This window comes from Taudactylus pleione, unplaced genomic scaffold, assembly GCF_031769625.1.
Source record: "Taudactylus pleione unplaced genomic scaffold, aTauple2 ptg000279l, whole genome shotgun sequence".
In the NCBI taxonomy this organism is placed as follows: Eukaryota; Metazoa; Chordata; class Amphibia; order Anura; family Myobatrachidae; genus Taudactylus; species Taudactylus pleione.
In genome coordinates this window covers 482,021-499,175 of record NW_028284681.1, presented here as the reverse complement: position 1 = coordinate 499,175, position 17,155 = coordinate 482,021, and the positions used below count along the sequence as shown (strand labels likewise).

Below are 17,155 nucleotides of genomic sequence, written 5' to 3'. Positions count from 1 at the left end.
GCCGGGGCCCGATCACTGTGGCCAGCAGGGATCGGGACACAAAGGAGTAGGAGGCGCAGGTGTAGAGGGACCAGCAGGTCCCCCTGAGATGGGCGGCTGCTGGAAGTTAACTTCCAGCAAGCCACCCACTGTGTGTTTGACTGGTCGTATCAGATACGACCATGTCAGGGAAAACCCAGTCTGGTATGGTCGTATCTGATACGACTGTGCCAGGCAAGTGGTTAAAAGTAAAAAAGTGGAATGATGAACATAGATGTTCTGGTTGAAGACTGTTTGGACCAGTAGCATCATCCATCGGGTTTTTGACAGGAGTGAAGAATGGTGGGGGTCCTCCCCCACCATGGTATAATCTATAATACTGGTTGTCTGTAAACATTTTAAAAAGCAGTTTAGAATATGCATCAATTACCATTTGTATTTTGTTTTCAAATACTGCATAACATGCAATTAGACTGACCTCTAATTAAGCTAATTTTAGAGAAAATAAATACTCATATTATAGTAAAATAGTTCTTCCTACCCAGCCATGTTCTGTCTGTATTCACAGACTCTGTAAAATGTCCCCACAAAGCCTGTTTATTCAGTGCTTAAAGTTTCTTGTAGGGACCATTTTTTTTGACATTCTCACACAATTTGTTCTCAAACACCAACTGAAGGTGTTTTGTGAGGACATATCAGTCTATTCTGGACACACAACATCCCCACAAAAATACCTTCAGTCAGTGTTTGAGAACAAATTGTGTGTGAAACTGTAGACCATATTGGTCCCCACAAGGAACTAACCACTTGTGTGAGATGTTCCCACAAAGCCTGTTTTGTTCAATGTGTGTACACAGACAGACATCATGAGCGATTAGAATAGAGTGATACGATGTCCCCAGAAAACACCTTCATTCAGTGTTTGAGAACAAAGTGCAAAAATGTAGACATAATTGGTTCCCACAAGGAGTCTCCGACCTCTGGGACTGTCAGTTGGAAACTTTCCCCGTACACTAGAATTAGATAGTGAAAAAATAAATAAGTCAGCTGATTATCATTTGTTCTCCCACACTGGGGAGATTCTCATTCCAACCAGCCAATTAGTTGGCTGGCTTGAATGATATTCTAGTGTATGGCCAGCATTACAGCCAAGAACAAGGTACCATCAGCAACAGCTACTTTTGTTGAAGCTCTAAGGGTTAATGCAAAGGCTTTGCTAGATTCCAGTATAGAAGAAAAACATGCTAATCAGGTGGAGAAAATAAAAAATAAAAGAATCTATGAAGAAATGATAGAGGGCAGTATAAGCTTGATACATGGTAAGAGCAGAATCAAGGCTAGAATAAAGCAGGGTGTTCAAAGGTAACCTGAGGAAGCAGCCTAAAAAGCCATGCAGCATGAAATAATGTATTACAATTTATCCTTTTGTATACCTGCATTTTATAGTATGTTCACCATTTCTAATAGTCTTCTTCATTTTACACTCACCCATTAGTGAAAAATCCATTAATTTACTACAGCTGCTCATTTTGACTGCCATAAGCAGCTATAGTACAAGGAACTTTGCCTCAGTCAATGTGTCCATTCACATTAATCATAATTGGTAATAAAGTATTCCAGCAAACAGACAGCGTTATTACAAATATAACAAAGGTCCAAGGCTTGTTGAAAACTAGAGTAATCCATTATTTTAACAAGTGATCGCCATAAACACAGATACCAGGTTGCACTTTCACCTCTCCCTTTGGGAGCAAAAACAGATCTTCAAATAGGAGAAATTAGAATATCCGGAAGTATATTTAACACTTTTATAAAAAATCATGTGAGCTAGATGTAACCTCCCTGATTGTGTTTTTTTCTTGTGTGGAAAGAGGTGGTAATATGGAATGGAGAACTAGAAGTTAGTTAATTATACTGTATATACAGTAGCTCTTACTTATGACTAACCTTAAGCATGGGTGGTCTGGCAGATTCTAAAATTTAGCAGGTTGGCTAGCTCTCAAACAGCTGGAATTTCCATGTGCAATCCTTCTCTATGATAGAAGAGTCTGAATTTGCCCAAGTGTCCCACGGACTGTTAGCTTCCAAACTAGATAAAGCTGGTTTACATGCTATTCTTATGATACACATATAAAAAAAAGACAAGTTGCGCTACTTATGTAATATGGGAGTCCGATTGGTAACTTATGCAAATCATACCCCTGAATTCCTTTTTTGCCAACAGTGGTGATATCCCATGGTCTGAAGTGTCAAAAAAATATAAAATTTGTGTAAGTGTTCTATGATAATGTAGTACTACAGTGTAGACATCACAGTGAAACCATCTCTGGACAGTTTCCTACTCCAGGACAATACCTGGGATTGCCACACATGTTGAGAATATAGAATGGAACCACTAAAAATTGCATGCACACTTGTGAATTAATGCTATCTGAACGCATGGAACCAATGACAGACTGCAGACTAAGAGTTTATGATATTTAATGCTTCAATGATTCATCTGTAAACAGCATCAGTACAGTCTGCTAATCTGAAGAAACATTGACCAACACAAAACCCTTAATGTCAAAAAACTTATTGCATGATAAATCCACCAGGAGGTTCCTCTGGCCAGATTTATATGGCTTGATGTCCAGTTTTGTAATGGATTTTTCATTGCTCTGCACAGGCAGCACACTAAAAAAAAAAAAAATATAAAAAAATAAAATAGTTAGTAAAGATACAGTTGTAGCTTCAGTAAGCCAAAAAACAAAACACTTTTCCAAAAATAGTTTTTGGAAGGTTTACTTTGTGGGGGGGTTTTCCATTCTACAACCTCTATAAAAACATAATGGGAATGCAGCTTTAAGGAACAGTTAAAAATGACAGGTTGGGAGCCCACTGCTAGGCTCTGCCAGAGGCCCAATTTCATCAGTAATAACTCAGTTACCCTGAGGCCTATTAACTCTCACTTCAAAGGACAATATCTTTTCTCTCAACATGGTTGTGTTACATCACACCACCTAACTTGTAACATTTGAGCATAGGAGACCTGGATGAAGACATCCCAATAGCCACCAGTATCTTTTGGTCTTTTACCAAAGAGGACAAAAATAAATTTATTTTACCAGTGTGTGTATGCATACTTTGTTTAGGACGACTTCTAACAGTACTAATGTACTTACTCTATCTTAATCTGTTGCTTTATCAGTCCACTGCCATCTATTGTCAGAACAACATCATCAACACTCTCAGATAATGGATTGAAGAATGTGATCTCTACATGAAGAGGTTTATTAACATAGGCTTCATCAATCACCTAAAACACAAAAACTGTAAAGTTAATCTCCATGCAAGGTGTAGAAATAAGCAAGAAGGTTTGCAACAGAAAGTTTGTTTAAAGACAGCCATTTGTATTTAATTTTTTTTTTTTTTTGGTGCTTGAGTTCTTCTAGCACTATGGCAGGGGAACCCCATGCTCTGCCCTCCTCCTAGTGTCAGCTGGTATTGAAAATTAGGTGATGAAAATGGCAGTCTAGGCTCAGATGGCATGGGGTGATTGATTTGAAACCAATATTCTGCCAAAAATCTGACAAATTGGTCAGTGGTATCAATGGCAGATAAAACGAAGAAAAAACCAAATAAAAAACAAACAAACAAAAAAAAAAAAAAAAAACACACATTTAACTCCTCCCCCCCCTCCCCATCTATACACTATGCATAGTACTGTAAATAAGAGTTATGGTATAACATACCTTTGTTAACTTTGTTCGAGGTCCATAGAGTCTACCTTGGGGTATGTAGTTACAAGCTCCAAAGCTATTTGGTTCATTGGATTGCTCCATCATGAACTGGTCCTCCTCCCTAAATTCCCCACCCTCAGCCACAGGCATAGTTTGTAAGCAAGCCTAATGGCAAGAGATGGAGCATGGAGAAGTACAATGTACACAAGAAACACTATCCTCTTTGTATCACTGATTCCCTCTTCGTATGTTTAAAGAACAGATCCCTAGTGCGGCCAGGTGAATCAGCGTGGGTGCCCTGTGGACCTCAAAGAAAGTTAACAGAAAAAAGTTGCTGCATCATAACCAGTTTTCTTCTTTAGGATCTACCTTGGGGGATGTTCTAAAGCAGTTCCCTTAAGGGTGGGGACGCTCCCGCGCAGAGAGGAGAATCAGCCGCCTAAAGGAAGCATCCTGGGAGGCAAAAGTATCAAATGCATAGAATTGGATAAAGGTCTGGACGGAAGACCAAATGGCTGCCTTGCACAGCTGTTCAGCCGAGGTGCCATGTCAAACCGTCCATGATGGTCCCACAGACAGTGAAATGTGCTGTTACCTTCCTAGGGACAGGGAGACCAGCTTGTGTATAGATTTGAAAAATAGTCATACGTAGCCAGCGAGCCAAAGTTTGTTCGCTGACCAGCCTTGCTTGTGAAATCCATATAACACAAAGAGCAAATCTGATTTCCTGATGGAGTTGGTACGATCCACGTAAATACAAAGGGTTCGAACCACATCCAGGGCAGCTTCACCTGTAGGACAGGTCTGAAGGCTGAAAGTCTGGGACTACAAATTTCCTCATTCATATGGAAACCACCTTTGGAAGGTAACCCACCTTAGTACGGCGGACTGCTCCATTTTAATGAAAATTCAAGTATGGAGAATGGCATGACAATGCTGCAAAGTCAAACTCTGAGCTGAAGAAATAGCGAGGAGAAAGGGTCTTCGTTGTCAGCCATCACAAGTCCACTGTATCTAAGGGAGGAGATTGCAGTGCCCTGAGAACCAAGGATAAATCCAGTGCCACCGGTGAGAGAAATGGAGGTTTGCAGCCAAAGAACCCCCTGTAAGAATGTTCTAACATCCGACAAAAGGGCAATATTGTGCTGGGGCCAAACTGTCAAAGCAGAAACCAGAACTCTCAAGGTAGCCAGGCGCAGACCTAAGTCTAATCCAGCCTGATGAAAAGCAAGTACTCTCAATACTTTAAGCATCTTATGGTCATAATTTCTGTGAGAACACCAAAGGAAAAAGAAAAAAAAAAAACCATGAATGCCAAATTCTGTGACAGATGCAGCTGGAAGCAGGCTTCCTTGCCCTCAGTCTGGAAAACCCTTGGCCTTTAAGACTGAAGACTCAAGAGCCATGCCATCAAAGCCAGCAGAGGTAAATCCTGGTATAGGCAGGGACCCTGCCTTAGCAGAACCAGTCGTAGAGGCAGTGGAAGTGGACTATCCATGGATAGAAATGTCAGATCAGAGAACAAATGCCTCCTGGGCCAGGCAGGGGCTAATAGTATTATCCTGCCACCTTCCTGCTTGAACTTTGACAACTTTTGTGAGGAGGGAGATTGGCAGTGAGGGGATTTCAGGTTAGCATGCATGTTTTCTCCAGAGTGTCCACAAAGGTGGCTGATGGGTCCCTTGTTCTGGACCCATACCTGGGAACTTGTGGCAGTGACATGACGCCACGAGGTCTGCATCTGGTAATCCCCACTTGTCCACCAGGGTTTGAAAGACATCCGCATGAAGAGCCTATTCTCCGGTGCGTATGTCCCACTTCCCAGTTGAGAACACCTGGGATGAATATTGCAGAGATTGCTGGAAGATGGCAGAAATTCTGCTGTGAGCAGAATGCCACATCCTTGGAGGCCAGACTTGGTGTGCCTCCTTGATGATTGATGTAGACCACTGCTGTTGCATTGTTGGACTGAACCTGGGCAGGCCTTCCCTGTAGGAGGTCCTGCGCTAGAATGAGCACTGCACGAAGCTCCAATATATTTATTGGTAGGTGACTTTCCTGCATGATCCACCTTCCCTGGAAGGTGTGGTGACCTGTCACCACTCCCCATCCTCGCAGACTTGCATCTGTGGTGAGAAGTACCCATAATGGTCGCCCCTTGTTTAAATTAGTCTCCTGCCACCAGGCAAGGGAGAGCCGAACCCCTGGCGAGATGCAAATCATCCAAGACTTTATCCGATGATACTGACCATCCCATTGAGCCAGGATTCATTGTTGCAGGGACCTGGAGTGGAACTGGGCATACGCCACCATTTCGAGTGTGGAAGTCATGGAGCCCAGCACCTGCATTGCCAAGTGTACCAACACCATTTGCATGCAGAGACTGTGCACACGATTCTGTAGTGCCACAATCTTGTCTTCTGGTAGAAGAATTGTCAGAGAGTCCAGCATCGCCCCTTGGTTGACCAAGATTTTTGCCTGTAGTTTCCTCTAGGAATGACAGGAGCAAATAAACACAGTCTCTCGAGACACCCTGTGGGCAAAAGGACAGACTACTCCCTAAATTTAGAGGCAGCCGTGGATGGCAATGCAGCAGACTTTGGACTAGAGCCGAATCACATAATTACTTCCTTGGCAACACCAAACAATACCCTCCCTTCAAAAGGCAAGGATTCAAGATCCTTCTTGGATCTTTGGGCTTCAACTGAGTTTGCAGAGACCCTAGAAGGCAAAATACATGAGTCAATAACAGCTTGCCCCATATACACAGCCGCTTCTCACATTTGGAGTAGAGATTGGAAGATACTATGCCAGATGCAAACAGAACAACAGAGTTGTCCATTCTTCCATAGCTTTGTCTACCCAGACTACAGCCATAGCTGGTCTGGTAATAGCACCAGATAATTAAAACATGGTTTTGAAATTGGCAAGTTTTCTTTCTGTAACCTTTTTCAAAGAGGACGCTGCCTAATCAATCTTGTGAATGATCATCTACAGTTGGGGCGGGGCCTTCCCATTTTGCACTCAAAGTGCAAGTGGGTATGGAGAGGTTATATACCTTGCAGCATGAAAATGCTTACCAGGAGTGCCCCATGCTCAGACTGAGGGAAATAATTCTTAGTGACATCTAGACCAGAGTCTTAGGTTTCAAAGTGGCTGACATCTCTTCCTCTATACAGAGGACAGCCCTTACCAGAAAGGGGACATCCACAAAGGACTGATTGTCTTCCACTGAGTAAGACCCAGAACTCTGGCCCTGCCTCCTCAGCAGACTGATACTCACTCTTCAGGCAATGACTGACAAGAACCCCTTATGCCCCTGCTTTACCTAACAGGTCTATACCTGCTGAGAGGCTATAGACAGAGGATGCTGCTGACTAGAGTGAGCAGTAGAATTAACCCAACAGGAATTCATGGGGGGCATACACATAGAAGGATACACATGCTGTGAACACCCCATAGCATGAGGTAATACCACTGCAGCAGGAGCCTGTGCTTCTGCAGCCTTGACTACCTAGTATGACAAAACCTGAGGCAACATGGCCACCCAGGGTGGCTTTGGTGCAGGTGTACTGGATGGCCCAGGTATCTGTTTACAAGTTACTACACAATACATCCTGTATAACATCCTGCTCCAACAGGCCTGCCACACAGGACTTACATGTCTTCAGCACTGGTGGTTCAACCATCTCACCTTTAACTTTAGATTTGACAAATTAGTAAATGGTATAAGGTATACAATGCAGTGTGTATCATTTAAACTCTCCTCATCCCTCCTGAAGAGGTATGTGGGGAAACAGTGATATAACTGACAGTTTGAAAAAAAAAAAAAAAACCATCACATGCAGTACACACAGCAGCTAGCATACAATGCATAAATATGCACAATTGCTATTGCAAATTTACTATATTCTACCACAACCCCCTCAGGGCTGTTTAGTTGATAGAGTGCTATATACCAGGCCCAGGGGAGAGGTATACAGAGACAGACCAACAGCTACAGCAGTACAAACAAACACTAACTGCCAGAGTCTGTTTACATGAGGTGTTCGATATAGTGAACCAGACACAGGAATCCATTCCCAGAAGATAGTGTCTGACGGGGAGGAGCGCCCATCTCCCCTAGGCTGCGATTTTGAGGGTCAGGTACACTGACCTCACAGTAGTAAGACGTTGACTAGTCCGCCTCTAGTGCATCTTACCACCTGTCCCTGGCTACAGGCAATATGGCCCTGGCCGCCTCATTGAGGACACATCACACGAGGCCTTCACCCGCAGCTGCCTCTGATGAGTCTACACCGGAGGCCCGGATTGCCGCACACTATTCCCAGTGAAGAATAGCTTACCCAACATCTCTATGACTCGACTGCAGTCCGGACCTCAGCGAAAGTCTCTAGCCAAGTCATGCTGAGGCCTGCCGAGAACCTCAGGGCATATAGTGGTACTGTGTCATTATCGGTGCTGGTACCGCTAAACTCTGAGCTTTCAAAAAATAAAAAAAAGTTAAAATCATAAAATAAAGCCTGGGACTGCCTAGGCAGTCCCGCTGTATAACTGGTCGCACACTAAACAAAAAAACTGAATGCCTGTGGCTGAAGGCGGGGTTTAGAGAGAACCAGTGCATGCTGGAAGTTCCAAAGCTGCAGCTGTTTGGTGCATTGGATTGCTCCAACTAAATACCCCAAGGTGTATCCTGTGGACCCCGAAGAAGAAACACTGTTTTAGGCATCAATGGCAGATTGCAGTCAATTTCCAATTATCAGAAAATCCAAACATTGTATATACTCTCAGATGGTGAAGTTTGACCCATCATCAAGCCCCAGGGGACCACACACAAAAGGGAAATGAATAGCTTGAATGTTGCGAATTTTGATTAATTTTATTTTTTAGTTTACGTATTTTATTTAGCACAATTTATATTTAGTACAAGTTTCCTTGACATGAAAACCCAATGTCTAACTGAGACTGCTGTTATACAGTCACATGTACACTACTGCAGACTGCTTGATTGTGCTAAATATACCGGGTTAAACCTAAAAAACCCCCATTAAATACCAGTCTTATGGTGTCAGTCACTATTGGGGTTTGGGCTTTTGGAGCATTATTCTAAATAAATTCTGTAACCTGTATGAGAGGAGAGACTGAGGTAGCAAGAGATAATTTCTACTGTGAAATGTGCAGTAGACGACAAGCTTCAGCTCCCACATTTGGTAGTCTTGAAATTTGGAATGATGCCTTTCGCCAGCTTCAAACATTCACTTTGAACTCACCATTTCAAAGCCTACCATCCCTACTCCTGAATTTCCACTCCTCTCCTATAATTTGCTCCTCTACAGTTCAACCCTCCTCTTATGCAAGGGCCCCCTTCCTCATGTTCACCTCTAGCATTGCCTCCAATGCTCCTCGCATCCTAGCTCATTTCAGCAACTATGCTCACCCTTGATAGGACACATGCTCATTGAGTACTTAACTGTCTTCTCCAAGCGATTCACCTCCACCAGCCAATAAAAATAGTGAGTTTCCCTAACAGTCACCTCTAGGCCACATCCTTCCTAGTTTGTTGGGTTATTGCTCTATTGTTCCAAAGATATGTCAACTTAACATTTACTGTACCATTGTCATGTTTTATATACACCCTGTACGGTGCATGACTTCATACCTCTATATGAATTGGTGGGCTCTTTAAAGTGATCACTGTTCTGGTCACAAAAATCAATCCAGCATCATCTACACATACAGCAACAACTTTAATCATATTGTCTGTTGTCAGGGTGTCTTTATACTGGGAGTAAGATATAGAAAGCTGTATGTTTTTCTCTGGAAAACAAAAAATTAATAAGTCAACAACATAATGGCAATTTTGTAATAAGTTTACTACAAAAAAGTTCAGAAACATAATGGAGTCCCAAGACAAGAGTTAATGTCATTGGTTTGTATTGATTGGATAAACTGGTCAAAACATGGTTCAGACCAGAAAATGGCTGCCTCTTTAAAATTAGGTGTGGTTTTGTTTAACTGAAAACCAAACACCCCCTGATATTTGGGGTCAAAGAGTCCGGTCTCTGATCACTTTTAAGGTTCCAAGAAGAACAGAGTCCCGGCTGGGGTTTCCTGCAAGTTCGGGATTTAAAAACAGAATGTCTGGTTTTGGATAGCATGTAAACTGGTCCAAAATACATGATTTTACCGGTTTTATCAATTTGAATGAAATCAGTAACTATAGAAGAAAAAAAATTGAGGGTATTTTTACCAACACGGGGGTCTGCAAACATGGACTTTAACATCAGCATACTAAAAGACAGCAGCAAAGTTACACTTCTTGAGTTTGTCATTTATATTTGAAAAGATCTAAAATTACAACATTTTTGTAGTACAGCTAATAAACTAGTTTAAGTTAGTAATAAATTATGGGTGAAACAAATCTAATGTTTACTACCTATTATTCTGAACTTAATTGAATTCTTGAACATTTTCAAGAAGTCTCAGGCTTCTTTAGAAGGGTGTAGTAGGAATTACCGCCAGCCGCAGCCCGGCAAGGGTGAAGATCCCAATCGTCCCTAAGGTAAGTATCGCTAACCTAATTCTACCCCCTAACCCTCCCTTAGGGAGGCCTAACCCTAACTCCCCGATTTTGACGCCTGTCATTAGTCCCATGTCGGGAGTAGAGAGTCTGGAAGCTGGTGGTCGGCATTTAGATAGTCGACTTCCAGACTACACCCACTTTAGAAGTGTTAAAGTGCTCCTGAAATTTTAAGTGTTAACGTATAAAAACCATGGGTGGTAGTGGAAAGGTAGTACACCTCATTTATACATACCTTCATGTGGCTCCAGTGTAGCAGACTGTGCGTCAGTTAAGATTTCCTTCACTGCGGCTCTAGTGTACACAATGCCGGTTGCAGTCATTTTGATACTTATATTTTTGCTACTTGCGTATTTATTTTTCAAGTTCAGGGAAAGTAGGACATCCTGACCAACCTGCGTCTCAGGGCCCTGGTTAAAAGTAGCAGAGAAGTCAGGTATTGGGGCAGAGCCTGTATGACGTACAAGGTCTTCTCCAGGTCCAGATGTTGGGCCATGTGGCCTTGTGCTGACACTTGAATCCTTTAGTTTTTCCTGAGCCTTCTCAAAGATGTCTCTCTCTTTACCAGAGCCTGATAATGGAAGATATGGGTTAATCAGAATAATTAGGACAAGTTCAAAAATGTGTTGTGTTAATCAGATGTTTAGGGTGCTGCTAATTTGAAGTCTCCATTAGAAGGTCACATCTAAAATAATTTGCATGCATGATCTGGAGTTGAAGGCTAGAGAAAGACAGATAGCATCAGGACTGGCAGGCAAACTTGCACAAGTCCTCTTTCCGCCAACAGACAATTTTACCATGGAAACAAGGATCCCTCAACTTTTTGGTAATATTTTAATGGCAATTTGGGGGGGGGCTATCTCAAGACCTTTAGAGGACCTAAAGCATTAGAGATCTGTGCCCATATTTAAAATATATATTAGACAGTGTACTGTGCAAATATGTTTTAGGAAAGTATGGAACAAATGCTGCACAGTAAGAATGTTTTCAAAAATAGGAGTTTGCTTTTTGTTAATTGATAAAAACAAAGAGAATTGATGCTAGATTTCTCTTCTTCTGTTCATTCAATGTACACTTGCAGTTGAAGGAGCTCAGCAGGAAGGTTGTCCAAACATCTTGGAGAACTAACCACAGACCTTCTTTGGATATAGACTTGCTCAAATGCTTCTGTCACTTCATGTAATCAAAGACACATTGTTCAGATCAGGGCTCCATATCAATTACAGAACATCTTGTACTGCTTTATGCTGAAGACCGTTCCTAATGACATTAGCTGTATGTTTGGGGGTAGTTGCCCTACTGCAGACTAAATTTGGAGCCAGATGCCTCCTTGATAGTATTGCATGATGGACAAGTACCTGTCTATTTCTCAGCATTGAGGACACCATTAATCCTGACCAAATCCCCAACTCCATTGGCTGAAATGCAGCCCCAAATTTGTAAGGAACCTCAACCATGCTTCACAGTTGCCTGCAGTCACTTATTGTACTGCTCTCCAGTCCTTCGGCAAACAAACTACCTTCTGTTACAGCTAAATGTTTAAAGTTTTGACTCATCAGGCCAGAGCACCTGCTGCCATTTTTCTGCACCCCAGTTGATAGGTTTTTCATGCATAGTCTAGTTTGCCTTGTTTCCACATTGGAGGTATGGCTTTTTGGCAAAAGTTATTCCATGAAGGCCACTTCTGGACAGACTTCTTCAAACTGTATTATATTACATAAGATAATGTCCCGTACTAGCTCTAATATAGTTTTCCACAGTACTTTCCTTTAGAGTTTGTTCCCAAATTTTACATACAAGAATTCCAATGGTCGCTGTATCTCCTCTTTGAGTATACCAATATCAGGAGTTGGAGTAATTTTACCAAAGAGGAGATACAGCGACCATTGGAATTCTTGTATCTAAAATTTGGGAACAAACTCTAAAATGAAAGTACTGTGGAAAACTATATTAGAGCTATTACGGGACATTATCTTATGTGATATAATACTGTTTGTTGAGTGTGAAGCCTCCATTTTTTGTCTTGTAAGCAGCAATATAGAGTGTGGAGCGCAAGGGGAATTTTCTTCTTTTTTGTGTATTCTTCAAACAGTAGATGGGTGTACCTGGGTCCCACTGCTTTCTGCCAGTTCTGAGCTGATGGCACATCTTCCCAATTTGAAGGGAATCATGCATGATGCGTTTCATCTGATTCAAGGCCGACCACCGAGTCTACGATCCTCAACATTTGCAGTTTCTTTGTGCTTCTTCAAAAGAGCTTGAACAGCACATCTTGAATCCCCAGTCTGCTTTGAAATCTTTGCCTGGGAGAGACCTTGCTGATGTAGTACAACTACCTTGTGTCTTGAAACTCTTCCACAACCCCACCTTTGTAGCAGAGTGGCTGTTCCTCACCCAGTTTCGAGCCTCCTACACAGCTGTTTCAGTTCATCATTTTCAGATGTAGGTTTAAAGTCATCATCATCACCTGTTTGGTATGATTGGTTAATAATACACCCGATTATAAGAATCCTACAAAATCCCTGACTTTGTGCAAGTGTACCTAGAAGAATTGATACAATTTTGAAGGAAAGGGTGGTCACATCAAATATGGATTTCATTTTGATCCCCCTTCTGTACAGCTATAAACTATCAAGTAACACTTATTTTTTTAAATCATTCTTGCTTTGAAGCATTTTTTCCCATACCTGCCTAAAACTTTTGCACAGTAATGCAAGTATATTATATATTCCCCCCCCCCAAAAAGATAAAACATTCTCACCAATACCTTTAAAAACCTCAGTTTGTAGGACACCCCCCCACCCCCCCCCCATCTGGGACACTGTACTGAGCTCTGCTGTACTCTGAAGGACAGACAGCGACATGACCAAGACAAGAACGATAAAGAACCTTGGTGGACCATGCTGCAGTTTACCAGAGTCTATTTTTGTTGTATTCCCAATAGTAATGCATGTCATTAACCTCCATTACTAGTACTACTATTTTATGTTTATTATTGTATATAGCCCCTTTTGTGGAACCTGGTACTGCTGCACCATATGGTCCACTGTAAATCCAGCAATGGAAAATTTCTGTGCTACTCCCCCCTTCCTATGATTTCCTAGGCATGTGCTTATTTTGCTTGAAGGTTAATCCAGCCCTGGCCTGTATCTCTGCTGTAGTAGATGAGCCAAAGAAACTGAAAATAAGAAAGTTGTAAAACAAAAACTGACAACATCCAGCATTAAGTTCCAACTAAGTGGGTGGTGAGTATAATACAATAAACAAAGTTACTAGATGTGCATTATATACCTTCAGGATATTTATAATTATTAGTCACATCTACACGTTTGTTAGAGCCAACTGCCTTGGTGCTGGTGAATTGCCCAATTGATCGGGTGTTGGAGTAAACTTTTCTGGCTGACCCATCAGGATATACCATCCAGTTTACAATATCAGCATTCACTTCTGCAAATACAAATGCTGTATCAAACTGCAAATCCACATCTCCCTCTTTAACTGCATTCAGCGAACATGGTCCAAGACAGTACAAGCCTGATGTAGAGAAGGAAAAAATAAATAAAAATTAAATATTATATTTATAAGAATTATATTGCAATCTCCATTTGTAATAAGAAGGTGACCTTAACACTTGTGGTGACAACTACAGCAGCCTGCACTCTGTACACACATACTTCTGGCGGGCTCACCTATCATTTCCTGGCCTCACAGCTAGTTTGCTGGGAATTTAGGTTTCAACATGCAAGGCCAAGATACATTGCCCACTTCTCCCAGGAACTCCATTCATCAGCTCCTTGCATCCAAACCTCCCACTCTGGTAAGCCCCATGTCCAGTGATCACATACAATGCTGTAGGTTTGTGCTTCTAACAATCAGTTACTGGAGTCTGCAAGGAACACTGCAGGGATGTAGTCAGAACGCAGACACCTGAAATTAGGGTTAGGCTAAAACATTGTCGACATTCTGATGTTTGACATTCACAATGCGGACATTAAGAGGGATGACATTACTTTAGTAGTCATTGTGAATGTCAACATTTTGAACATTGTCATCCTGAATGTTGACATTATGGTGTTCACATAAGGAATATAGACATTATAAATACCATACAAATAGGTGTGGTCAGTAGTCATTTCAGCTCTAAACCGCTCCAATCTGTTTGCTTGACTTTAATTCAAATAGGCTAGTCACAAATGAGAAAAACCAGGCTTTGAAAGTTCAATACAATGAGCCAGTTTGGGAACCAAATCAGAAGCATAAATGCTGGAAAATTGCTTCAGCCCCGCTAGGTTTATATGTAAGACTGCAGAGTGAGTAGTATGCAAGTTTGTATTGCACATGCCAAGAAAGCAAATGCGTTCACAGCTATGCAGCCCTGTTCTCATCCAATGGGATCACTGGGCCAGTGACACAGTCCACCCAATACACCACCAGAAAGGGGGAGTGACCTTGCAGCACACCCCTGGTTACATCACACTGGGGGCATGCCCAGCACTCCCAGAGGTGCCATGCTGCCCTCAGATTGCCTGCACTGCCGACCCCTCAGCGACCAGGAGCTGCACCCAGATGAATGAGGAGGAGCCGGAACTTTGGTGTCACCCCCCACAGTGAAGCATCAAACTCTCCAAACAGAAAGGTGTATGTGAAAAAACCACCCTATTTCCATTCCAAAGTTCAGTAATTGTAATTTACACAGATAGAGGACTAACCAGGGGTGTTCGAGCTGTGTTATTGCACAGTGCATTGGGGCCAATCCATATCAACTCCTACAGCCAGTAGTGCTGCTGCAGAGCTGCCCCATTTGGCTTGCAGAGTGCTTGGACATGCATCCAGCAGAGTCACCTAAGGAGCAGTGCTCCAATTCCTGGTGGCCCGTGCCCTCTCCAGCTATGCACAAATGCAGCACAGCAAGTAAGTGCATATACAGATTAGGAACAGTATTTCTGCACCTTCTAGGCAAGTTTGTAAACCGGGCACATGTTACCAATGCAGAGACATGCAGCACTTCATACAGTATTTGCAGAGATGCACCATTTTTCTGCAAACTTCTAAGTAGTAAACACCCACATTGGTGCCATTTGTGCCTCAGCACCAGTATGTGGACTGAAGTGGTGCATAGTACAATATGACAATGCAGGGTTTTGATCATTTAAAAATCATCCATTCGAGAACTTCTGTATGCAGTTTATACCTTCACTTTGTTCCTGTGGAGTTGCATCCAAAACCTGCCATCCATCATAGCTTGAACCGATGCTCTTCCTAACAAACCAGCCTTCATTCCACACATGGAAATTCCTGTATAGTGTACAGTGAAAAATTCAATTTTAGATGAGGACAATCTATAAAACATTGGCAGACAACAGTAGGTTTTACATATTAGCTGAATTATAAGTGAACTCAGTGGTCAATACACAGACAACCTACAAAACTTATGCACCCAGATTGACTGCCCAGTGCATGCCTACTTTCACTAATTAGAATTGTGCATAGCTAGGTGGAAGAGTATGAAGATGCCCAAAAATGGTGTAAAAAAGGGAATGTGTTCAAAGTAGAACCTTCAAGTATGCCAATGGATGCATCTAAATGCCTGCTCTATAGCCTCATTTATGGCTTACATTGAAGTAATACTGGTCTGCCTTTATTACAGAGTGCTTGCTTTGCTTATCCCAAAACAAAAACTCACATGTATGGAAAAAAAAATAAAAATTGAAGTCAACTTTAGATAGGACAGTCCTGATTTCATTAGATTGTGCCACAGAAAGTGACGTCTGTTCTCATCAGCATCAATTGAGCGATAAGGATGTCCCATAAAGCCTGTGTACCAGCGGCAGGATTAAGCAGCATACTTTATCCTTGCCATTTTGGATAATAAAATGGCTCTAGATGTTCCCATGTCACCTCAATTTACAGTAAATGATAGAAATAAAATCCTGGTAAAGACACCAAAGCACAGGTTACCAGAGCTAGATGGGAAAGATCTAGGGACAAATTGGTGTAGCCAATGTCATAAATAGGTGTACTATACACAAGTCTTCCACTCCATGAACAGCACCCTGTTTTGCTAAAGTAGGTTGACTCCAGTGTCCAGTTACATAACACAGGGCTTTGTCATGGTCATAGGTCCTCTGAGTGTTCGGATAAGTCTATCAACATATACAAGGGTCTTTAGCAAGTGGAGCTTTCCTAGAAATTAAATTCAATATGCAGCCAGAGTGTGAGTTAACCCGACAGTATGTCAACCTGACCATGACAGGATCCTGACATTGGTGGGTATTGTAAATTTAAAGACATCAGTAAGCAGCATGTTTAAAGTTACAACAAATTGTTAAAATGCTCCAACTTTAAATATGCTGCTTACTGGCATCTTTTCATTTAGAATACTCATGCAGTTACAATGCTTTAAGTCACAATACACCAGTGTTGGATCTCGGAGCCAGCTGGGTCAGGATGATATAGTCACTATGTGGACAGCAAGAATATCATCCTGAAACATTGCCATTTGACCTCTAGTGGTTCGGTACGAAGTAGCAATGGAATTTTGCTTGAAGCAAAGTGCGTGGCGTGTGACATTTTTTCATCTTGCCCTGGGCTCCAAAGAACCTAATTATGCCACCACTTTCCATTGAAAGCGCTACCTGCCAGATACACAGTACAGGCAGTCACAGGGGGAGGTGTTCTACCCTGGGACTACCAATCCAGGCTATGACAAGCAGAAGTGTACTTCTAGTGGTAAGCCACTCCCCTGCCTTTCAGGCAGCCCTATCCAGCTTCTAGGGGCTTCAGCTGATGCAGTCCCTAGAAGCCAGTGTTGTGTGGCGCCATCGCTGCTTGCAGATATGCCGGTGCAGGGACAGTCTCCTTTCCTTGGGCAGCC

The 17,155-nt window shown here is 42.2% G+C and overlaps 1 protein-coding gene across 1 annotated transcript in view; it reads right to left on the bottom strand.

The window, feature by feature from the left end:
• Positions 1-2,443: 2,443 nt before the first annotated feature.
• The window catches only part of LOC148512608 (protein-glutamine gamma-glutamyltransferase E-like), a 29,792-nt gene continuing 15,080 nt past the window's right edge, over positions 2,444-17,155 (bottom strand). Inside the window, exons 9-14 of the mRNA XM_088481885.1 lie at positions 15,473-15,576; positions 13,573-13,815; positions 10,517-10,852; positions 9,361-9,518; positions 3,144-3,277; positions 2,444-2,655 (exon numbers count right to left, since the gene is read on the bottom strand). Coding sequence (XP_088338011.1) covers positions 2,505-2,655; positions 3,144-3,277; positions 9,361-9,518; positions 10,517-10,852; positions 13,573-13,815; positions 15,473-15,576 — 1,126 coding nt within the window. The 3' untranslated portion in view covers positions 2,444-2,504. The remainder of the gene's footprint in view (positions 2,656-3,143; positions 3,278-9,360; positions 9,519-10,516; positions 10,853-13,572; positions 13,816-15,472; positions 15,577-17,155) is intronic.